Source organism: Crotalus tigris, unplaced genomic scaffold, assembly GCF_016545835.1.
Source record: "Crotalus tigris isolate CLP2741 ecotype Arizona unplaced genomic scaffold, ASM1654583v1 scf7180000018923.2277400, whole genome shotgun sequence".
Taxonomy (NCBI): Eukaryota; Metazoa; Chordata; class Lepidosauria; order Squamata; family Viperidae; genus Crotalus; species Crotalus tigris.
This window is the reverse complement of record NW_024097276.1, coordinates 617175-642481: the sequence shown is the minus strand read 5'-3', so window position 1 is coordinate 642481 and position 25307 is coordinate 617175. Positions and strand designations below refer to the sequence as shown.

At 38.5% G+C, this 25307-nt stretch overlaps 1 protein-coding gene across 1 annotated transcript in view; it reads right to left on the bottom strand.

The window, feature by feature from the left end:
* SLC9A9 (solute carrier family 9 member A9) overlaps nucleotides 1–25307 on the bottom strand; it is a 235042-nt gene that overhangs the window by 170965 nt on the left and 38770 nt on the right. Inside the window, exon 5 of the mRNA XM_039357425.1 lies at nucleotides 3480–3595. Coding sequence (XP_039213359.1) covers nucleotides 3480–3595 — 116 coding nt within the window. The remainder of the gene's footprint in view (nucleotides 1–3479; nucleotides 3596–25307) is intronic.

Genomic DNA, 25307 nt, shown 5'->3' with positions numbered 1-25307 from the left:
TGTAAGTTATAGATTACCTATAACCATTTATTTTAAGTACCGGACACAAATCCTGTTTTTGCATACATTTTGAATAATGTGCACTTAAGCAATCATATTAATGGATTTTAGACTCACTATGAACTCTCTTGTCTGTTTAGGCATCTGGGATATGTATAATGGGTGAATGTAGATTTGGCATAACTGCATAACAGACTTAGTTAGATGGCTAATGAATAAAGGAAGGGTTGAATATACCCTGCCTGGGTTTCCTCATTTGCTTCATTTTTTAAAAAAAGGTAAGATGAGGCAAGTACCTTTTTTGGGGTCATGAAAATGTCTAGGGATGCAGAGGGTCCTATATGCACCATGTTGCTGAAATCTGCTATGGAGCAAGAGATTTCTTTTGATGAAACCTGGAAATTGCTTCCTATTGCTTCCTTGCAATACTTTCAATGGTCATGTACAGCAGGAGATAAAAAGGAAAAAGAATAGCATGGCCATGCACCAAACTGTGATACTAATGATGACTGAAATTAATGGAATTTATAGAGGGATTGATTTATTAATCTACAGGAGAGAGAAGGGGAGGGGAGGGGGAGGGGAGGGAGGGAGGGAGAGAGAGAGAGAGAGAAAGAGAGAGGGAGAACAATTAGTCATGCTCAACATGCTATTCAATGACTAATGGGAATAAAAAGCTTCCCAACTGAACCAGCCATATTGAAAACCTGCATACTAAAAATAACAAGTTCAAACTATAATTATAGATTCCTGGCTTTGCTAATCAGTCATCCCACTCAAAGCTTAACTGAAGAAAGGATTTCTTCACTTACTGTAAGCATCTTAATTATCACGCTGTTTGTTTTTTTCCTCCATCCTCTACAACTTATCAATTTTTTTCAGCTATTTTATATGACTTGGAAAAAAACAACTGCAAGAAGGGAATAAACCACTGCTGTACAGCTGTAACCATAGAAACACCAAATAAAAAAAGAGTATTTGGAACACCCACCTAAATGAAGGTAAGAAGGTTCATGTGGTTTTAAAACAATTCTGCTTCAGCAAACCTTTCCAGATGCAAATATTTTTTTCCTAAACTTTGTATTTCAAAGAGCAAAAAGTTAAAACTATGTATTTTTAGTTTAGTACTCCAAAAATGTTTCTTAAAGATAGGCACTGATCTAACAGAATGCAGGTAGAAGAATAATTAACTTCAGAGGAAATAGACAAGGTTCTCTGCACTGCCAGTTGTTTACTAGATCTAGATCCTTCTGGATCCTAAAAGCAGCCAAGGATGGGACCCATAGTTGAGTCCATGCTATGGTATCTGTATCTCTGAGGGAAGGGAAAGAGGCTGTGCAACCCCTCCTCAAATTGGACCCAATTGTTTTTGACAACTACCAACTTCTTCTTTTGAGGGGAGGAAAGGTTGTTGAGAAGGTTGTCTATAGCTAATGATAGCCTGGGAGAAAACAGTGCAATTACCCTGAACTTTTTGGTTCTTCTTCCATATAGTTCAGAACAATCTTATTTTGGGCTTCCTTCTGAAATATGTTGTGTCCTCCCTGGGAAGCTGCAGTGCAATTGCCAAGATCCGCTCTTTCCCACTCTTTTTCCAGCTGGTACATTCCTTCATAGCTTAGGTTGGAACCATGAATCAACATTTTCCTATAGATTTGACATCTGAGTCATGGGTGAACGCTGCTGATGAGAGCCCAAAAAAGATATTGGTTGTTTATTTTATTTTAAAATATAAAAAAGAGGTGGTGTATTTAGTGGAAATATTGTAAAGCCCATCAATTTTGAAAAATGATTTATGACAGAAAAAACAAATTCTAAAAGTTAAATTTTCCATCAGCCACCTGCTTTTAGATCCATTACCTTTCCCCGTTGGTTTATTTGGATTTCTTAACAGCAATTTCTTTTGTTTATTGAAGTGTGAGGTCAATGTATCAAAAACTCTTCTATTGTTTCTTCACATACATTTTATACAAAGCACCATGCATAAAGTGCTGTGTATTTTAATGCCTTATTCCTTTTCAGCCCTAACAATGCCCATTCTCAATATTTATATAGACAATTTATTTTTCTGCCTATTACAAATATGACAGAACAGATGAATATAAAGTAAGTATCATAAAATTTTAAATAGAGGAGCTAAGATGGCAGTCAGACAACAAATGCTGTAAAGAGTTCCTCCAACACTTTACTTTTTATCTGTTTTAAGTACCAGCCCATTTTATTTTACCCCTACACTCTAGTTTCCAATGTAACAGTCCTGTGCTGCCCTATTGGAACCCTCAACCTATATAAAGTATAGAGAAAGGCTCCAGGATATCATTAATCATTATGAGAAAAAGGCAGAAGAGACACTGCACACATTCTGCAACACAACTATATCCAAGCTCATGAAACAGCAGATAGTCAACAATTACCTAACAAGTAGGCAACCATCTTCTATTAGGAATTCAATCCTTTCTTCAGTTCTTGAGGACTTTTATACTAACTTATTTGCCAATTTCAAACAGGAATGATGACTATTGAATTCAAATACATTATTCAGTCACTGAAACCCTATAAGGTACATAGTGAAGATGGGTTCCACTATTGGGAGGGCTGTTTACATAAATAGAAATTCTTGGTCATATCCAAGCAGGTCGGGACCTTTCTATCAGAGTTTCTATATACAAAAAAAAAAAAAAAAAAAAAGACAAGGAATATCCTAAAAACCACAGACCTTTAAGATAGAGTATCAGGGTAGGATGTATGCAAAACATTTCTTCAGAAAGATAAAAGATTGGCTGACTGAGAACATATTAGTGGAAGAACAGGTTGGGTTAGACCTGGGCACCACAATAGATAACCACTTCATTCTATACCATCCTATTACTGAATTTCCAAAGACGGTAAACAGCTGTTTACATATTTCATATATCTTAGCACAGCATTTAACTCTATAAACACAGACACCTTATTGAAGAAGCTGGACAAACTAAATATGGAACCTAGACTTCCATACCTGATAAATGCTTTCTATACAGATACATGCCTCAAAGTTTGTACTGGAATCAATGACTCACACAGAGAACACCATTTACAGTGTTGTTAGATCAGGAAACATCTTGCTACATTATCAGATTACCATTACTTCACCAAGGTAACCACTGGTAGTATTTAATTGTATTAAAGCATTTTGAAGTTCATTCTATTGTTCAATAATATTCAGGAAGAGATAAAAATCAACTTGATTTGTTTCAAATAAATAATATAATTAACTGGAATCCTGAAACATGGGTATAACTTTCCAATTTCTGATTTCTTATAATAACAGTCAAGGAGGTACCAACTGAAAAATGGGAATTGATTTAACTAAATCCCTGATTAGCTTAGCATATATTTACTTTAGAAAATGACAAAGAATTGCTAGATCAATATTCCTATTCAATCTAATGGAAGATTATAGTGGAACAAAATTCTAATGCAATCTTATATATCATTACCTGGATCTGTAGCAGACATGAAAGAACCGAATAATAAACAGTCAGTAAAGTGAAAATCACCAGAGTTCAGCTGATTGACATGCACCAGAGCCTTTACAAAGCCATACATTATCAACCTGCAGGATTGGAAAGGAAGAAGAAAAGGCTATTGAGAACAATTAAAATATGTTTAATGTTCATCTTTACACAGACTTCTCATTAAACTATGAAGTTCTACTCATTACATTTTTATCAATACAGTTTTTGCTTTCATTGACTTTGTCAATCTACTTCTATTTTAGCCCTGAAATATTGGAACAATTTTTTCTATACATTTCGGAAATAAAGGAACCCCCAAACAAATATTTTTTCACTATTATCAGTTTCCTCACTTAGATGATATATTTAGACACTTATTTTTGAGAATAATATGAAGCAAACTGAAGAAGAGATTAGTCTGTCCAAACTTATAGATCTTTCACAGGACTAGCAGAAAATGAGGGGTTGCTGATGCCGCTAAAGCAAGGGTCCCCAACCCCGATCCATGGACCAGCAACAGGCTGTAGCATGCCAGAAACCGGACCACACAAACAAACGAAGCCCCATCTGCAGGATGGAGGCAGAACATGAAACCATGTCCCCTCCGGTCTGCAGAATAATCTCTCTCCAAGGAACCAGTCCCTGGTGCCCAAAAGGTTGGAGGCCACTGTGCTAAAGGGTTTGTTTAGCAGCTTTTCAGGTTTTTTGATTTATTTATACTAATAATACAAGTACAAGCTATAAAAGCTAGGCACTAAAAAGATAGCTATTAATATTTCTGAGAACAGTCAACCAACAAGTCAGTGCTGAGCATTATATATAAATCTTGACATTTTCAGAAATATGGAAAGGGAGGGTGGAAGGGAAAGTGCTTTGAACGCTAATAGAAAATTTCTGCAGTTATGTTATTTGATTGATATAAGCAATATTAATATTATTTTCTGCTGTGTTATCACTTTGAGTATATTTAAACCTCATAAAAGTTATTCTCTTTCTAAAGTAAATATAAATGCCTTGCACTTAAATTCTTTCAGTTGTATCCTAAGCAATTTTATAGGACCTGGCTATAACAAATACTGCTACATTGCCAGGGCTTGTGCTTCAAAGGACCTATCATGGCAGCATGCTTTGTTGTGTTGCCACCAATTTCATTATTTCCATCCCTAGTCCATTCTTAGAGTCCTGACTGCCCCCCTCTAGAAAATGGAGATGTCTTATCCAATTCTGCTCTTAGTGAGTGATGTTACTGTGTTGAATCCTACCACCAACCCTCAGCTGGTTTTCTACCAACTAGAATAAATTAAGTAATTATGTTGAATTATGTTGTGTAGTTAGAATAAGGGTGTAAGAGCACAGTGTCATCATCCATTTTGTGGCACTCAAAGCCCTCAGAGTAACATAGGGCCCAAATTTTAGACTCTGCATTCCACTGGGACATCTAAGACTTAATATGGTTGCCTTAAGCCTTGCATACATTTAAAGAACCCAGTATATATCTCAAATTCTGCTCCTTTTTAATGTGAGTTGTTACACACATTGAATAGGGAAGTGGATTTGATTGTATGCTTGTAGACACCATCATGATTTTTTAAAAAAATCTTTAGGGATAATCCTGTCTCCAGCAAATAGAATTATTCATTCTTTCATTAAGATTAGCAGACATCAATCATATATATTCTTTCACCCCGTTAAATCTACATGGAAACAAATTACCAGCAAAATGATTGATGTACTGCACAGTATACTTAACAGATTATTTTCTCAATTATGATTTAATTACCCAGACTGTCTGATTTCAGACAACACATGGAACCATACACTGTACTCAGCTGTATAAATTCTCAGTACTGGCTAAGAGAAAGCTGAGGCATCTTCATTTATTTCACTGTGTTTAATAACAAATGAAATTTAGTGTGTAAGGGTGCAATACCAAATGAAACCAGCAGCTGAATTCTCGCAATTGAAGATAGTATTGATATTGGTATTCATTTAAAATTGCAAAGAAGAAATTTAAATTGAGTTGACATCTTTGTTTAGATCATGGGTGTCAAACTTGCCATGTCACGTGATGTGTCACAATGTATCGCAACTCTTTTCGCATTGCTGGCAATGGGGTGGGCGCAGCTTGGGTATGATGAAACTGGCCCGCGGGCCGGCAGTTTGACACCCCTGGTTTATATGTTGGTCTGTTCTAGGTACTGTTCAGCCACATTGAATTTTCCTTTTCCAGATACCTGAATCTATGTATCAATTGAATGTCAAGGAGAGGCATTCACTATTGTTAAATCATGTCTTCTTGTAATTGTGCTAAAACATTAATCAATCTTTAGTTGTACTAAAATTGTATTAAACAGGGGTTTGTGCTCTGATAATTTTAATGCACATCTCAGTAGCTCAGTATATTTTCTAACCCGATATAGTATCCTGCTCTTATTAGATGCCCTCAGGCTTTTCTGTTCCTAGACACGATTATCTTATAGCCTAAAGCTCCTTTACAGATGATACTGGGTGAAAACATACACTCAAATATAATGAAATATTTGGTTGTTATCTCAGAACAGAGGCAATGTAACACAATAAAACTGAGGCAATATAGGAATAGGATATTTGTTCATTCTGTACAACAAGGACAAGCAAACTCAGACTAAATAGATATATTTAGAATTTAAAGAGTGTGTCACAAAATAGCTGTGACCAGGTGAGTTACTTTTGCATCCATAAAATGGTTGTTATATTTGGGGTATCTGGTAAAAAGACATATTTACCAGAAGGCAGATTGAGATCACTCCCTGTCATCACAGGGTGTAGTATAGTCATATAACCATTTGGGTTTTTTTCCCTGGGCAAGCAGACAGACTTCCAAACAAACTATTTTGTTGCAGTAATCTATCTTTTTAATTTTTTAAGCATGTCTCCATGTTCTTCATGGAATTCAAAGCCATGTCAGCTGCCTATTTAGTCATTTATTTTAAAGAAAAGAATATTTTACTATTGCAGTAAGTTGGAATGGCTGTGAATTGAGTTTCAATGGTATCGCTGAATGGAATTACACTTCCCTGTATCACACCTGATTTGAAATTTTGGGTTGCTCCTGCTTGATTAGGACAGCTTTTATCCATTTGGAAATCATGATTAGGACAGCTTTTATCCATTTGGTGTAACCGTTAATCCTTTCCTGGCTCAGTGCCCAGTCTGAGGTTGCCTTGAAGCATATGTAGTAGCTTAAACTTGTTCAAATTGCAGCTGCTTGGGTAGCCATGGGTAGACCTAAATTTGTCCATATAATTCATCTAATCCAAGAGCTATATTGACCCACAGTCAGCCTCTGAATGCAACCTAAGATATTATCACCTCTGTACCTTATATGTCTGAGTTTTAAGATACTTGTGGACAATAAGAGAGGAATTTTTATCACATTTTCCTTATGAATAAATACCCTGTTGCCTATCCCTAACCTATATTAATAGCTTTATTTGGCAAAAGATAATTAAGCTGTTTAAAATTGTACTTGCCAAAAGGCAATTCCTTTATTCATGAGCAGTTGAGCAAGCTCCCCAAAGCCCTTAATTTGTTATGAGTAGTTTATCTGTTCAGATATTGTGAATGCAGGCCACCAGTGCTTTAAATATCCTGTAAGCTGACCCACTGTGCTTTGTTCTTAATATAATGGCTTCAACCTGGTTAGGTTCTTGATTTCACCATCCTGATTGCAGTGAGGGAAATACTCTAAAATACTGGTGTCAAACTCCCCTTGTCACATGACATGTCATGACGTATCATGACTTTTTTGCATTGCTGGAGCTGGGGTGAGCGCAGCCTCTGCATGATGCAACCGGCCCGTGGGCCGGCAGTTTGACACCTCTGCTCTAAAAAGTATAGAACTACTGGGTCTACATTGCAAAAATCTGGATGACTGTTAGATGACAGAGAATTCTTTGCTATCTTCAAATAGTTATCTGATAACCCACAGAATGGGAAGCATACCATAGTTTTCTAATAAAGAAAGTTCTAGGATCAAGCAGAAAAATTTACTGAAAACTAACAGAATTATATCTCCTTTTTAGGCCTTGATTTGAATGAATGAGTGATAAGGAGAATGAGTGGAGAGAGATGGATATGATACCAGGATGCTGATACTGTACTCAATCCTTACATATTTTCTGGCAACAGGGACAGACATTTCTAAACAGTTTGTATGAAGTAGCTATATTTTTTACATTAAACATTATTTGGCTTAATTTGTTCAATATTCATTATGAAGTTTTGTTGCATTTTAGATAAAAGTATGAAAATCAATTCACACTAGGTGAAAGTAGATTTCTGCTTACTGCATTAGAAGTTACCTGTCAATGAAGAAAAGCTAAAATGAAGAACATGGTGGTTAGGTTTCAATTTACATTAGAGATTTTATTACAGCATAACATCAAATCTGAAGAACTGCTATGAAGAATATATTTAGTACTTAGTCTCTAAATAATTACTGAAATCTCATAATTACCAAGACAAACGAAGCATGAAACACTATCAATCGTAGACAGTTCAAAACTTGATGTTGCTGAATTTTTCATCTTACTCCAAATCATTTGAATTTTAAATCAAGTTACTAAAGCTTACCTTAGCTCTTCATACTGCTTCCACACATTTTTCAAAGGAGCCAATTATATATACATTAACTAAATGAACTTTTAGAAAACATTCATACAGACCAATGAATAACCTTATGAAATTAATCAGAACTTAATTTGGACTACAACTATGCTCAATCAATTAATAATGCATTTGGAAAGGCTTCCATAGAGGAAGAATAAAGAAAAAGCAAAAGAAGCTGTAAAATAAATTACCTAGAAGCTAGTGCTATTGTACAATGTACAACAATGACTGGTGCTCATAAATATAATAATAATAGTAAAGTTGGAAGGGACCTTGGAGGTCATCGAGTCCAACCCCCTTCTCAGGCAGAAAACCCTACACCATTTCGGACAAATGGCTGTTCAGTCTTTTCTTAAAAACTTCCAGTGTTGGAGCATTCACTGCTTCTGGAGGCAGGTTGTTCCATTGGTTAATTGTTCTAACTGTTAGGAAGTTTTACCTTAGTTCTAGGTTGCTTCTCTCCTTGATTAGTTTCCATCCATTGCTTCTTGTCCTGCCCTCAGGTGCTTTGGAGAATAGCTTGACTCCCTCTTCTTTGGGGCAGCCCCTGAAATATTGGTACACTGCTATCATGTCCCCCCTCGTCCTTCTCTTTGTTAAACTAGACATATCCAATTCCAGCAACCGTTCCTCATATGTTTTAGCCTCCAGTCCCCTAATCATCTTTGTTGCTCTTCTCTGTACTCTTTCTAGAGTCTCAGAATCTTTTTTACATCGTGGTGACCAAAACTGGATGCAGTATTCCAAGTGTGGCCTTACCAAGGCATTGTAAAGTGGTATTAATACCACTTGTATACCAATATGAAATGCTTTATCAACAAACTGCTTGATTAAATATCTTCTGTACAGACAGTCATACAACATACATTAAATCAAGCACTTGTCTGGCACCTGTCCATCAAATTATGTTTCTTGGATAAAACAGTATGATGTACAATTAAGATAAGCTGGGAATTATTCTAATTAAGCTGGAAATTATTCTAATATACAAACTTAGATGCCTAGCTCCAGACACTCTCCTGGATTTGATTAATAGCTTGCCTTCTGGTATTAAGTGACTTAAATTTCTGTGCCCTGGAATTGGGTCTGGGACAACCTCGGGGTTTATGGCAACTATGATAGTGCCTGGCAAACCACTAGCAATATTTTAAAATGATTGTTGCTGACAAACATCTTGCTGCATTCCAAACATGATCCATAATTTAGTAAATCAATTATTTATTAAGATGTTCCAGAAGATGAAGTGCCACAAGAGATACTTAGAGCATCACTGAAGAAAGACCCAAAGCAAACTTGACAAAGCCTAATTATGAGTCTATAAAGCAAAATATACTTTACCATGACATACAGTATAAATCTAGACTCAAATAGATTCTGTATGCTTTATATAGCAGGTATAAAACTCTTCTTTTATCTGCTATCGATGTGCCTGTCCAGTCCAAATCAGGCTGGTTCACCATTGATTTTAGTTGCCAATACCTGTAGAATTCCTTTACCTTCTTGATAGGAACCATGTCCTATCACTGATTTGTTCCTTGTAGTGGTCAAGTGAGATTTCAAGGTCTCAGAAAGCTGTTAAAAAGGCTTGAATTTGCCCTCCTCTTGGTCTATTTTTATATCATATTATTATGACACTGAAATCTTAATAATGACTAAGGACAGTTCCATATGAACTTTTTTCTTATTTCCCAAGTTTCTGATTATACTACAGCATACAACAAGAGAACTGACATTGATCACCACTCAACTTTCTTTATCAATAATTGGGAAAAGAGAACCATCAGCCAACCTAGTAACCATTAGTTCACTGTTTGTGAAATGAGAAGACAAGGAAAAGGCTTTGATCTTGCTATAAAATTAATAATATTAATTTAAACTTTTATTACACAGGTAGTCCTCGACTTATGACTGCAAGTAAGCCCAAATTTATAAGTGTTAAGTGACTTTTGCCCCATTTTATGATTTTTCTTGCCACAGTTGTTAAATGAATCTGGCTTCTCCATTGACTTTGCTACTCAGAAGGTCACAAAAGAGGATCACGTGACTTCAGGATGCTGCAGCCATCATAAATATGAGTTAGTTGCCAAGCTTCTGAATATTGATCACAGACCATAGGGATGCTACAATAGTTGTAAGTATGAAAAACGGTCATAAGTCACTATTTTCAATGCCATTGTAACTTTGAAAGGTCACTAAATGAAGTGTTGTAAGTCAAGGATTAACTGTACAGTATATTTCAAACCTTAAAATGAATATTCAAAGATGATTCTTTTTTAGTTTTGAAATATTAAAAAGAAATTTAAAAGTGGATTACCAATGTCTCCAAGAGTTTATCAGTTGAAAGACCCATTCTATGCTAAAATTATATCTGAACTGTATTTCTTCAGAGAGCAAACTGAGGAAATCATATTTTGAAATAATACTCCATATTCAACAGCTGTAATACAGAATGAGCACTTAGAAAATCTGTAGAGTCAAAGTATACAGATGGTGTAGAGTCAAAGTATACAGAAGGAATGAATTTCTCTTGCTGGACCCTTGCTCCCTATCAGTATTAAGCACTAAGCTTGTGTAGTGACTTCCAGGTGTATTAAAACTATCACCTCCTGATTAGCTTAACCAAAGGGGATTCTAGGAGCTGTAATCCTAACATATTTGAAGATTATCAGATTGGAAGATATTCATCCAGATTATAATTGACTTTTTCAACATGATGGAGGCAATTAGGATAGGAAGTTCAGTAGGTATGAACCTCAGTGTTCATTGTATTTGGTGTAAATATTTTGGCCAAATTATCTTATTTAGCCTTCTGTTGAAATATCAGTTTTTATAGCTTAGGTTCCTGCAACTTAGTGAATTGTAATGAAGTTGGGTAGGTTGTGGTTTAGCATTATGCTTCATGGTTAACTATGTTGTGTAAATCCTCTTTGTGTCATAATTTTCCCCTATGGGCAAATATTCAGTTTCCTAATCCTGAATTGATACAGTACTGAAATAAATTTCTATAAAAGCATTGCTTATGTTAAATAAATATATTTTCCCAATTCAGTAGAGTATTCAGTATTCAGTGGAGCTTACTTTAAGGAAACTGTTACTTTATATATCATAATATCCAATTATTAAAACCTGAGAATTTATTTTTACTCAAAATGCTCTGGAATGGATTTTTCTGATGCTTTATAAAAAGATCTGGCTAACGCTATTTTTGGAAAATGCAATTATACAACCATAAAGAGATAATTAAGATTACTTTGCGACTTTTGGATTAATAGAAATGAGACTAGGGATAGTTCATTGTAAAATCTGGAATGAATTTAACCATAAAAACATGTTTAATTGTATTTTCATTTTTTATTGGATTAACTAAACTGCGCAGGGAAATTAATATGAAAAGATAATGCCCAGAAAATGGAATGACCTAAACCTCTTTTTTTTCCCCTTAGGCTACTGGGTCTTTTGTTTACATGAGATGTCTGGGGGGGGGGGGGCTTTAGTTGATTTGTGTCTATTGGTGATACTATGTGGATGTCATAGTATGTTGGTTGTTCCTGAGATATTTTTGATATATGGTGGTTGTTGAGTCCTTCGCGAAAGGCAATAACTTCAGGAGTCATTTGGTAGTTCTCAGGAGCCTCTTTATTGGTGACTAACAGCTCTGTTACAATGCCGAGGCACACAAGCCTCTCTCCTCCTCTTAAAGACAATCCCCGGGCCAAACGGCAACATTTGGCACGCTTGGCACTTCACGCATGCGTGCGAGTGCTGGCGCCAGCCAGTCTGGTCCCAGGCAGCTTGCAACTGCCCAGGACTGTTCCAACGTCCCGAGCCTGCCTTCTGCAGGCTCAGGACACAACACCCCTCCCCCCCCCGGCTAAAACTATAATTATATTAATGGTTACACTTGACCTTAACACAAGTGTGGGAGCCACACTAGTTCCATGGCAACAACTGTAATGTTTTTGGCTTCATTCCCCAATGTTCCTTATTCAAACATTTCAAAGGGACACCCTCTTACTGTTTCTGCTTTGCCAGCAGAGTTACAAAATCTTCAAGATATTTAGGAGATCTTTTAGCTCTCTGTGACCTCCGAATTCCCTGGCAACCTCCAAGCACATCTTGTCTGGGTGGTGCTATATGTTCGCCCCCTTCTTTTGACCCTGGTGGTCCCCATGGACGGTGCCCCATTGCCTGGCCTGTTTGCTTGCCCACCGGGCTCATCAGGCCAGGACTTTGTTCTCTCCATAACCTGGTTGACCTGCCTAGTTGCAGGCTCTCTGGCCCTTCTAGAAGGCTGCCACTGTTGGACAACTCTGTAGAGCCTCCCAGGTCTATCCTAGACCTATCATGAGGCTACCTTTCTCCACTTCCCTGTTTCATAGTAAGGCTGTCTGGAATCTCAGTACTGTCCCAAAACTCAGTTGCCCCCTCAGTTAAGCCAGAGGTGTCAGAATTGGAATTCGGCCCTCCAACCACCTCCCTATGTAATTGTCCCATTCTGGGAACAGTGGCAGTGTTGGGCCAACTAGACGGAGTGTGTGCCAGCTCTCTTGCAAGATGTGAGTTATTAGGATGCTCCGGTTATTCTCCCTGACTGGAGTAGGCACTGGTGCTTGTATTCTAGTTGGTTCCCACGAATTCCTGTGTGGAGCACTCACGGAATCATGGAATGGGCTGTCTTTGACCTCTCTGTTGGTGTCTGGCTGCCGCCCACACCCTTCCCTTTGCCCGTAGAGGTCCCCCTCCCCCCTGGAAAAAACCCAGAGGTGTCAGCAGGTGAGTCCAGTCTTGTACGCAGCTGGTCGATATGCCGTCTCAGGATACGACCGTCATCCATGGAAACCTCGTAAGACAAGGGACCTGTAATCTTGCATACTATGGCAGGGACCCATAAGTGACCTGGCCCGTAATTACGGGTCCATACTGGGGCACCCACTAGCAAGTGCCTTGGTGCCCTGGGTTGTGTAAACTTAGAAGGCAGTCTGTCCGGATGCAACTGGTCAAGCTTAGTAGTCAGTGTGCGCCCTCAGAGAAGTTCAGCTGGGCTTTTCCTGGTAGAAGTAGACGGTGTGGTGTGGTAAGCAAGTAGAAAATCTGCCAACCTGTGATGCCAGTCCCCATATGTCAGTTTCTTTAATGCATCCTTGGTGATGCGGACAATCCGTTCAGCCATACCGTTGGTGGAAGGGTGGAAAGGTGCAGAGGTGGCATGACAAATCATGTTGGCCTGTAAGAAAGCTTGGAATTTGGAAGAAGTGAATTGAGGGCCATTGTCAGACACCAAAACATCCGGAAGCCCATGTGCAGCAAAAATACCCCTCAGTACTTGAATAGTCTTTGCAGAGGTGGTGGAAGAGACAGGTACAACCTCAAGCCATTTTGAATGGCTATCAACCAGGACCAAGAAGAATTGACCCTGAAAGGGCCCAGCATAATCAATGTGCACCCTAGACCATGGAGACTGTGTTTCCTCCCATCTATGTACAGGGGCCTGTGGCATTTCTTGGCGTGAGCGCTAACAAAGGTGGCATGCGTGCACCTTAGCTTCAATTTCCTTGTCTAACCCAGGCCACCACAAATGGCTGCGCGCTAGCGCCTTCATGCGTACAATGCCAGGATGACCCTCGTGAAGGGAACCTAAGACTCTAGGCCTCATTGAGGTAGGAATGACAACTCTGCTGCCCCACAGCAGACAACCCTGGAAGGTGGATAACTCGTTCCTTTTAAGCCAGAAACTCTGAAACTCTCTGGCCATCCAGACAAAACCCAAGATAAGACACGGGAGATTGTGAGATCTGTGGCAGATTCAGCAGCCACATCCCTGGCATTTAACGGTGACTCATGCAATGCCTGAATTGAAAGGATGTTGATGGCGGGGCAGGATCAGCCTCTACTACTGGCGGGGCAGGATCAGCCTCTACTACTGGCAGGGGTAATCTACTGAGGCCATCAGCATGGCCCATTTCTTTCCCAGGTTTGTGAATTAGAGAAAAATCATAGGCTGACAGGAAGATTGACCATCTGCAGCATTCTGGGGGAGATGATATGGGGAGTCTGTTTGTTTGTGGTAAACAGCCCCAACAACGGTTTATGGTCAGTAAAGACCGTGAAATGTCTGCCATACAAAAAATCGTGGAATTTTTTAATTCCAGCAACAACAGCTAAAGCCTCCCTGTCTATCTGGGCGTAGTTTTGCTCAGCAGAAGACAAGGTTCTGGAGTAATATGCAACAGGAACCTGAGTTCCATCTGGCCTAAGGTGGTGAGTACTGCTTCCACTCCATATGGAGAAGCATCACACACGATGCACACAGGAAGAGATTCATTAAAATGTGCAAGCACATTGTTAGATGTGAGTAAGGCCTTAACCTCATTGAAGCTTGCTTCATGTGTTTGTGACCACTGACACACTGCCTTTTTGTCCAGAAGCCTATGAAGTGGTTCAGCTACATTAGCCTTGTTAGGAATGAATGAATTATAAAAGTTCAAAAGGCCCAGAAAAGCCTGTAGTTCGGCCTTGGACTTAGGCCTAGGAGCATGCATAATAGCCTTTAATTTGGACTCAGCAGGATGAATCCCATTGGCATCAATTTTGAATCCCAGGAAATCTGTAGAAGGCACCCCAATTTTACATTTGTCCTTCTTGAGTTTGAGGCCCATTTTCTGGAACCGCAGCAGGACAGCCCTCAATCTCTCAGCTAAATTTTGGGTGGAGTCTCCAGCAATTAAGACATCATCAAAATAGGGGCAAACCTCTGGTATACCCCTCAGTGTGTTTTCCGTTATGCTTTGGAAAATTCCAGGAGCCACATTTACTCCAAATTGTAATCTCTTTATTTTGAATGCTCCCCTGTGGGTTACAATGGTTTGTGCTACTGCAGCAGCTTCATCAACAGGCAGCTGTTGTTAAGCCTGAGCAAGGTCAAGCTTTGCAAAAACATGCCCCCCCCCCATGAGGGAGGCCAGGATATGACTGACTACAGGTACAAGATAGGCATGTTGCTGCAATGCCTTATTCAGAGTGCATTTGTAATCTGCACAGATGCAAATGTCCCCATTAGCCTTGAGAGGCGTGACTATGGGGGTCTCCCAAGGACTGGAATCAACAGGTTCTAAAACTCCTTGCTGAATCAATTTGTCCAATTCAGTATCAATTTTCCCTTTTAAAGCAAAAGGAACCCTTCTTGCTTTTACTCTAACAGGAATGACAGTGGGGTCTAGTTTTAAAGACACAGGGGGCCCTTTGTATGTGCCCAACTGTGGGCTGAAAACATCTGCAAATTCTTTGCAGACTTCCTGAAGATCTACTGTTTGCAAGCTATTGAGCCCTGTAACATGTATTCCAAAGGCCTCAAACCAATCGAGTCCTATGAGACTCGTTCGCTCACCCCCCACTATCAATACATCTAATGGACCTTCAAAATCTTTATACTGTACGTTAAGGGTGGCCTCCCCCTTAACACACACTCTGGAGTTTTGAAAGTCTGTTAACACAATGTCAGAAGGCCTCAGCTTGGCCTGAAATCCACTACCAGAACAAATCTTTCTGAATGTGTGTACGGAAATAATTGAAAGTGCAGACCCAGTGTCCAGTTCCATGACCAATGGAACTCCTTGCAACTTCACTTTAAGTGATAGTTTTTTCTTGATAGGTTTGTGTGTGCCTCTCCTATAAATGCTTCTTTGTGAAGCACAGAAACCCACCCTGTTTTGGCTGGGGACCCTGGTACCTTTCAGGTGCAATTCTTCTTGGGGTTGTACCTTCTGACGGCCCAGACACACAGCTGCGATGTGGCCTTACTTTCCACATGCTCTACAGATAGCAGAGGGAAACCTGCAGTCGGTCCTCTTGTGGCGACCTCCACACCCGAAGCACTTGGGGACAGCTGAAGACTTCTCTTTGCCTTCCTTCTGCTTCCCTTCTTTTGTTGGGTAGAGACGGTCTACTTCTTCGTCAGGATCTTCTTCTGAGCTTCCTTGGACTCCCTCCTGGTGCACGGACACAGCTTCTGGAGTACTTCTGATGGGCCTCATGTTCTTGATTGCCCCGCTGCTGCCTCTTCTGCAGTAACCTCTCTCAAGGCATCTTGGAATGATAAGTCTTCTTTAGCAAAAAGTCTCTGCTGCAAGTCTCTCTGTCTCAGTCCACATACAAATCTGTCTCTCAGCTTTCTTCTAAGTCTTTAAACTCGCAAGGCTTAGCTGCTCTTCTCAATGCAGCAATGTACTCTTTAGCTGATTCACCAGCCCGTTGATCCCTCTGTTTGAAAGTATGGCGCCAAGCAATGACAGACAACTTGGGCTGGAAGTGTTCCTTTAGCAATTTCTTTAAATCTGTGTAGGTAACAGATTCTAGAGGTGCAGGTGCTGTTAGATTTTCATCGATCTCAAATGCATCTTGACCACAAACACACAGCAGGGTGGCGGCTTTTAAGCCATCATCTCTCACTTGATTGACCTTGAGATAATTTTCTACTCTGGCCACGTAAGACTCCCATCTTTCCGGATGCGTAACGTCGAACTCGGAAAGCCTCCCTATCTTTGCCATCTTCAGTAGTACAGGAAGGGTCTATCAGCCAGCTTACCTCCAACATTTGCTGTATTGGCAGGCAGTTGCTGAATTTAACGCCGTTTCCTTCTGCTTCAGGACTCCAGGGTAAGCTTACAATTGTTTGAAGTAATTGCAAGGCATCCCACCTTCGTCGCCAGTGTTGAGTCCTTCACGAAAGGCAATAACTTCAGGAGTCATTTGGTAGTTCTCAGGAGCCTCTTTATTGGTGACTAACAGCTCTGTTACAACGCCGAGGCACACAAGCCTCTCTCCTCCTCTTAAAGACAATCCCCGGGCCAAACGGCAACATTTGGTGCGCTTTGCACTTCACGCATGTGCGCCAGTGCTGGCACCAGCCAGTCTGATCCCGGGCAGCTTGCAACTGCCCGGGACTGTTGCAACGTCCCGAGCCTGCCTTCTGCAGGCTCAGGACACAACAGTGGTAGTGCTACCATTTTTCTAGCTTGTGTTGGTTGTATTGTAATTGTTGGAGTAGCAGGCACTTTTTGATAAAGTTTTTTTTAAAGTTTTTTATTTATAATACAATTTTCAAAAAAGAAAACATTGGACATGATATAACATTCCAGTTTGAACATTTCTATCAAATTATTTCTCCTCTTAAATTCAATTCTTTATCTCTATAAATATATATACACTTTTTATACAATACTTAATATATTTTCTCTATTTGCTAACCTAAGAACATATATATTTCCATCTTATCGCTAATCTATAACCCCAACAGTCCTCTTCGATTCCCACCAATGGTACAATTTGTCCCAGATTTCAAAATATTGTGATCCGCTTTTATCTTTCAATTCCATCCTAAGCCTGTCCATTTCAGCACAAGATAGTATTTTATGCAGTATCTCTTCATCTGTGGGAGTTTCTTTGTTCTTCCATTTTTGTGCAAAAGCCAATCTAGCAGCAGTCAAGACGTGCAATATCAAATAGACTATTTCCTTGGTTATCTGTGGTTAATCTGTGGTTATACCCAATAAAAAGAGTTCAGGTTTTAGCTCTATCTCCAACATTAATATTTCTTTCAACCATTTTCTTATCTTATTCCAATAATCATGGGCTTTAGGACATTCCCACCACATGTGATAATAGGTCCCTATTGCTATTTTACATTTCCAACATATAGGTGAAAGATTTGGGCCCATTTTGGCTAACCTTGTGGGTGAAAAATGCCGCCTGTAAAACATCTTATAAATATTTTCCTTATAAGAAGTAGCTAAAGTGAGTTTCCTGTTTCTTTCCCACAATTCTTGCCAGATATGTAAATTAATATTAAAGCCGAAATCCCTACTCCACATTAACATAGTTTCCTTGACCTGCTCTTCAAACATTGCCTGTTTTTGATAAAGTTCATGGTGTTCTGGGTTGCTGCAATGCTTGGCATTCAGATAAATCAGCCATTAAATTTATGTAGGATGACTAAATTTCACTGTCCACATAATTTGAGAAATCAAGAGATTCTTAAATTTGAAATACAGGTTTTCTTTCAATTGGTTGATATTCTTCTGAAGGACAAATGAGCTTGAGTGAGTTTAAACACTTTCTAATATGCTTATCTACTGTATATATCTGAGCCAAGTCATTCTTTCCAGAATTTTACCTTTTGTAAAAAGAAAGAAAAATTCATATTTAAATATATTTTCGTCTCTCATTTTAAAAATGTTTCCTTCCCACAATATATGCATTTTTCAACTCTGAAATGTGTTTGGTCATTTGGGAATTAGCAAAGCTGTTAGACAATTAAGTTTGTGAACTGCACATTGGAATATCTCCCAGGCAAAGAAGTACCAGGTAAAAGCTGGGGCCTCCCTCAGTAACTTTCCACTTTCTGAAAAATTGTAGCTTGGGGTATTTCCCTTTTCCCCTGTGGCTGTTTGAAGCATTCCCCAATTGATGAGTTGATTATGTAGTAGACAAATCTATAAACTACATTATCAAAAGTACAGCAATGAAGTAAATGAAGAATGCTGTAATTACGTAATGCTCATTAAGCCCTTGATTTATTCCAAGGAAACAGTAGTTTTGAGAGGCCATCACAATAACCAAATAGTCTCACTTTGGCAATTAGAGAATCTTTTAAGCAATGGGATACTTTTGCCTCAGCTTTTCTCTTTTGTCACAGATGGTTTCTAAAGACTATTCATTTTGCATCCTATCACTCCTATAGGCTAGTTTCTTCTAGCTCTGTAACTTGGTGCCCAAAGATAGCTTACTTTTTGCCCTGTATAAATTCATTTCTATTATGAGTCATTTCAAATTTTGTTTGCAGAGATCAGATGCAAAGGGGATACTGATACTGTGAATAAGATAGCTTCACACATTCCTATTACTGCAGGAATGTCATCCCTGTGGATATCATTGTATATTGCCCAAGGAAGCAATATGTGATATGTCTACTACATATTAGAGGTCTTCAATTGCAAATCCTAGAATTTTCAGCCAGATGGCTTTCAAGCTGGCCTGAAATACTAATATCCTGTTGACTATATCACAAGATCACTTGGTGTAGATCCAGAGTAATCACGCTTGCTTTGCCCCCAGAAAATATATTTCAGGGGTTTTTTTCCCCTTTAAACTGTTGTTGGCTTCTCTTTCTCTTCTTGGACTTCAAAAATATGTTCAATGAGAATTTTGAAAAGAAAGCCAACTGATTCCCTTATGCAGTGATACAGAGAAATGAAATGAAAAGCCCTTTTTATAATGGGAATCAGGAAAGTTATAAAATTATAAGAGAGGCATTGATATTCAAACTTTTCCAGTTCTGGTAATACAGTTGGCTGGGAAACTGGAACTACAGTCTCAATAATATTTGAATTGGAGAAGACTTTTCCTAATCAAAGGGGAATTGCGTTCAGGCATGACTAGAGAAGGAACCTCCATGTGACTGCCCCATAATTAAAGTAACAGATATTTATGGTTCTGGAATAAAGTCTCTCTCTCTCTCTCTCTCTCTCTCTCTCTCTCTCTCTCTCTCTCTCTCTCTCTCTCTCTCTCTCTCCCTCTCCCTCTCCCTCTCCCTCTCCCTCTCTCTCTCTCTCTCTCCCTCCCTCCCTCCCCCCCCCCTCTCTCTCTCTCTCTCTCACAAACCCACAAGCTATAAGGAACTCTTCGAAAGAAGATTACTTTATTCTGCTCTTCCCTGACATTTGAATTTTCTGCCAAGCTGCTGAAGAAACAAATAGCTTTTAGAATATATGTTTCTGTTGAGCTTGGATGCAGTGCACTTTTGGTATCAAGGACTGGGATATGGAGGATGATATGGGAAGAGGCAGGATATGACACCCAGAACGCCCTGTAACTTGAGCCATTCACATAATCCCTGATATGCACAAAGTTAAAAAAAAATGCATAGAACAACTTAGACATCTTTGCAGAGTATTTTTTTCTTTAAATGTTCCAGAACTGAAAATAGCTGCTGAGGTTCAGTTTTCATGCATGATCCGTGGCTTAAAATTAAGCCCTATTATATAATAATTGAAAAAACAGTTTGAATCTGACTAACTTTGTTTGGAGATACAGACCTAAATGTCTTCCATCCTATTTTCTTCCTGCTGTTACTGCCAAAATAAAAGAATCTTAATTTGCCCCACTTTCTGAGACACATGTGAATTCAAAATTTATTTAATAAATTCATAGTCCCTCCATATCATATTCATGCATATGATGCTAACCCCTTTCAGTTTATTTTATTAATTCATCATAGGATATATATTATTTTATTTTATTTATTTAAAACATTTATATAGCTGCCTATCTTATTATCAGCTCTGGGTGGCTCCCAATCTAAAGTTAAAATAGCTTCAAAGCAATATTAAAATTAAAAGATTAAACACTTAAATGTTATGTTAAATTTTGAGAGCATGACATAAGAATTTCAAAAAAATGTCTGCCTTGTGGGTCAATTACAAAACATTTATTGAGAAGATATTCTGCTTTTAAGAATTTGGAAGTCTATCACCTTAATATTTTTATTTAAAAAATTGCCCGGGGAATATGCAGGGTCAGAAGCATTCTTGAAAATAAAGAGTATGTTGGAAGTTGATGAGGGCAGAGGATAGGACTAAAAGAAAATGAACGTTTGAAAGACAAAAAGTCATTAAAGCATATCAGGGCATGGGAATGTTAATCAGAAATGCATTAGCAGACAGCAAGAATTAAAGAGGCAGTTATTTAATTTGTGATCAATAGATTATTTTCTTCTTCCATTGACATCTTCAATTAGCCTTCTCTTGATAAGAAAATATGGTTTACTTTGCAAAAAGACAGACTGATAATAAAACTGCTATAATGTCATCTTACTAATATTTGATAGATTGTGTCCTATTTAAGAGAACTTTGACTTAAAAGAAGTAAATCTAGATCCAATGTTTTACTAAAGGTGAATGATGAGTTCAGTTTCTCCAACAATATCTGCTGGGTGTTCTTCCACCAAATCTTCAGCTTGACTAATTTCACCTTTATGATACTTGTACCTTCAGGATTCACTGGGTACCATGTCTTGTTCTTGACCTTACAACAAGGAATTCTGTTCACAATCACATTCACTTGAGTTTTGTGGGTTGCCTGTCACTTGGGGACTTCTCACATTCAGATGAACACAAATACAATGGCACTTTGATCTTGATCCTCAACGTGAAGTAGTTGAGGATTAAGGAGGCAGGGCAAACACTACAGCAGGAGTGGGCTGGATATATCATAAAGAAACAGCGCCCATCCCATTGCCAGCAATGGCAAAAAAGGCATGATACATCACGGCACATCACATGACATTGCGAGTTTGACACCCTGCACTATAGAGTCCCTTTTCCCCCTAGTATTCTGGCTTTCAATTTTATGATATAAAACATATGGTGTACATATGGTGAAGCAGGTTAAAAGTACAAGTAAATGTAATAATTTATTCCACAAATCCAGATTTTTACAATCTGTACAGGAATCTCGCATGTGCCATATTTGATTGAAAAGCAGGTGACAATGAATTTAAGCCATCAATCCTGAAAAGGAAATAAGATAGATATTTCCAGGCAAATGTCTTGTGCAGCGTCTGACTTCTGTACTAATAAATACTGGGTTACCAATTCCAGTTGAAGCCAGTTCCTAGAGATTTCATTCTCACATGTATTACGTACATATATGTAGATAATTTGGTTTATACATAGCCTATTCTGTTATACAGAAATAAAAGCACCTATCACTTTTTCCTTCTTGCTTTCCAGCAGAAAATAGTACAAAAAGAAGAAAATAGAACGGAAGTGTGAAAAGGGTAGCTTCCACAGGAACAAAAGTCAGTAGAAAAGAGATGCAAACTGGATGGACAATGAAATAATTATCTGGATGAACCTTCACTCCATAATGAAAAAATACTTAAATGCAGCCCTCATTATATCCACTTAATTCAAAAGGATTAATTTCAGAATTGGAGAAGTTTCTTGGATGAGAAATGAAACATTTTCTGGAAAAAAATCAAGAAAGTCCAGCTGCCTTTTGGAAAGTAGATTTGGGATAATTTCAGTCCAGTTCACACTGTGGCTTTTCACATAGCTTCAACCTACAGATGGCAGAAAAACATCAGGAATGTTAACTTTCCTCCAATTTCATGACAATGCCCTATAGCATAGTCAGTTTGCTATGAAAAGGGATTGGTTGAATCATGCATGTCTGTGACTGTGTATTATAAACTGTTACTGTTTATGAAACCCCATCATAAAACACCTCTCTTTGTTTATGTATGGATATATTTGTGGAACCACAAATTACTTCCTCATTTTGTCATTTCTAATAATTTCTATTCTAGACAGCTTTGTGGAATGACCTTTAGTCCTGTATAAGTAGGTTTCTTCGGTAAATGCTTATACTCTCTAGATGTGTTTCTTTCCTTCTTCTAACCACTTCAAATTATATGCCATTTCTTTTTAATATTTCCCGCACAGGCTGCCATCAGGTATTATTCCTTTTATGTAAATGTCATTTTTCCAGCAGTGCATTTTGCTTAAAACAGCCACAATCAATTATACATGAGTAACTATCTCCAGAATTGTCTTCAGTAGTCACTGTGCTGTTGAATACTATGCCAGTCTTAAGTCTCCCCACCTTTTGTGGGTACATCTACCGTCTAAAGAATTTGTAAGCCCCAGTATATATTTTGTTTAAACTGTAATTAGAATGCACAGTTCAGTGCTCTGATGACTTAAGCATCTTTAAAATCCACATTAGTCCTGTACCTTTTTGGCGGAAATGATTAAGTGGAAAATTGCCATAAATGCTTCCTGGGTAAGGCAAATGAATGATAATTAAATCAGATGGTGGAGATGCAACTGAGAGACTTCAGCTGTATTTTACACCAAGCATTTACTCTACACAATATGCATCATTTTTTTAAAGTGTAAAAGGATTTTTATATTCCTTTGATAAACACTATTCTTTTTAGAACAACAATTTTTGTAACAATTGGCAACATGCGGCTTTACAAGAATGGAAATTTAGTTAATACATTCCAAAATGAAATATGGATTACCCAATAGTGGGTCTGAATATGTTAACATGCTAGCCCCAAGATTATTTTGCATAGCCCTTTTACAATCTTCGCCAGCCTGAAAGTCTCCAGATATATTGAGATAATAACTTTCAGGATTGCCAATCAACATGCCCAATGGTTACTATACTTTAGGGTGGGCTAATTCTGACTACATTTGCTATAAACCAGTTATGTGATTTTCCACCCTTTCCTTACACCATAACCATAACAAAAGCTCAGCGACAAAGAATTGAGGCCTTTGAACTATGGTGCTGGAGAAGACTCCTGTGAATCCCTTGGACTGCAAGGCGTTCAAACTGGTCAGTCCTAGAAGAGATCAACCCCAACTGCTCTTTAGAAGGCCAGATCCTGAAGTTGAAACTCAAATACTTTGTCTACCTAATGAGAAGGAAGGACTCACTGGAGAAGGGCCTAATGCTGGGAAAGATTGAGGGCAATAGAAGAACGGGACGACAGAGAATGAGGTGGCTGGATGGAGTCACTGAAGCAGTAGGCATGAACTTAAATGGATTCCAGAAGATGGTAGAGTACAGGAAGACCTGGAGGAAGGTTGTCCATGGGGTCGCGATGGGTCGGACACGACTTCGCAATTAACAAAAACAACACCCTTTCCTTATTTTGAGGTCTGCAGACTATGGCTAATCTATAACGTAACATGTACCATAAAAAGCATGAATATTCTTCCCAAACCTTAACTCTAATTGCAACACTAATTCAACATTTGAATTACTATGATGTGCTCTCAGTCTCTTCCAAACATTAAGTACAGTCCTCAGTTGCCCAAAAGCTACTTGCTCTGCTCTATATCATAAAAGAAAAACACATGGGTAATAGTTATCATGTTATCATGTATGGAATGTAATATGCCATAATAATAAGAAAATTTCTTCCAAAACCAAAGGGAGATAGTAACTTGATTGGCTGAATCAGATAAATCTTTTCCAACATAATTCTCTCTCCCTCTCTCCCTCCCTCTCTCTCTCTCTCCTCTCTCTCTCTCCCTCCTTTCTTCCCTCCCCTAAAAGAGTGACTAGGATCTGAGAAGAGAAAGAAATAAGAAGAAAATAATACAATAGTATCAGGATATTTGAGATCATGTGCCTAAAAAATAGCCTGAACATATAATTAAAATTATATAGCCACTGTAAAACATCAGTAGCATTCATGGTAAAGATTACAATGAGACTAAGAAATGCTCTCAAATGTACAAAGATTTGCTTTGGACTAAATCAACCTTATGTGGACTTTCTAAGTACATGGATATAAGAAATTCACATGATTTTCAGAGATTTTGAGTGACATAGCATGACAAATATCTAGAGTGCAATTAGAGTAAAACAAAGAGTTCAGCAGAGAAGAGACTTTCCTAAATATTATCTTGTGGCAATAAGGGCAAAAACACTGAAAGTCAACTGGTGGCTTCCTCAGAGTTATCCAGTTCCTTCTAGGAAAGGAAAGAGACTGCAGGATCACTTGCCAGGCTTCTCCGAGAACTATTCTAGGCCCTGTTGCTTGAATTTAGTCAGAGCTGGAATTTGGTTGAGAGGACCTATGCAATTGCACATGGCACAGTTTTGCCAGGTATCTGGGAAGAGTTCTCAAACCTGTAAGCCCTGGAAAGTAGACAGGAGCTATTCTCTCACCACTCCTATTTAACACTTACATGAAGCTGGTGTAATCCTCTCTTAATACGGGGTATGGCACTGTACATATATTGATGATATCCTGTCTTGAGCCAAGAAGCCCAAACCCTGAAAGCTATTTGGCTTGGATGGAGGAGAAAAGGTTTTGGATCCATCCTAGTAAGACCAAGTGACTGGGTATTAGAACCTCAGCTCTGGAGATTTGTCACCTTTTAACTCTTCCCAGGGGTGCAGTTCTGCCAAGTGGTGCACAGAATTGGTGAAAAATTTGGAGGTCTTCTGCAAAAAGAACCATGTGACTAAAGGAAACCTTTATGGTTATGTTTTAATCTTGTATGCTGCCCAGAGTTAATCTTGTGAGAAATTGTTTAAATAAATAAATTTATCCAAATCTAAAACTAAATTCATATTTTC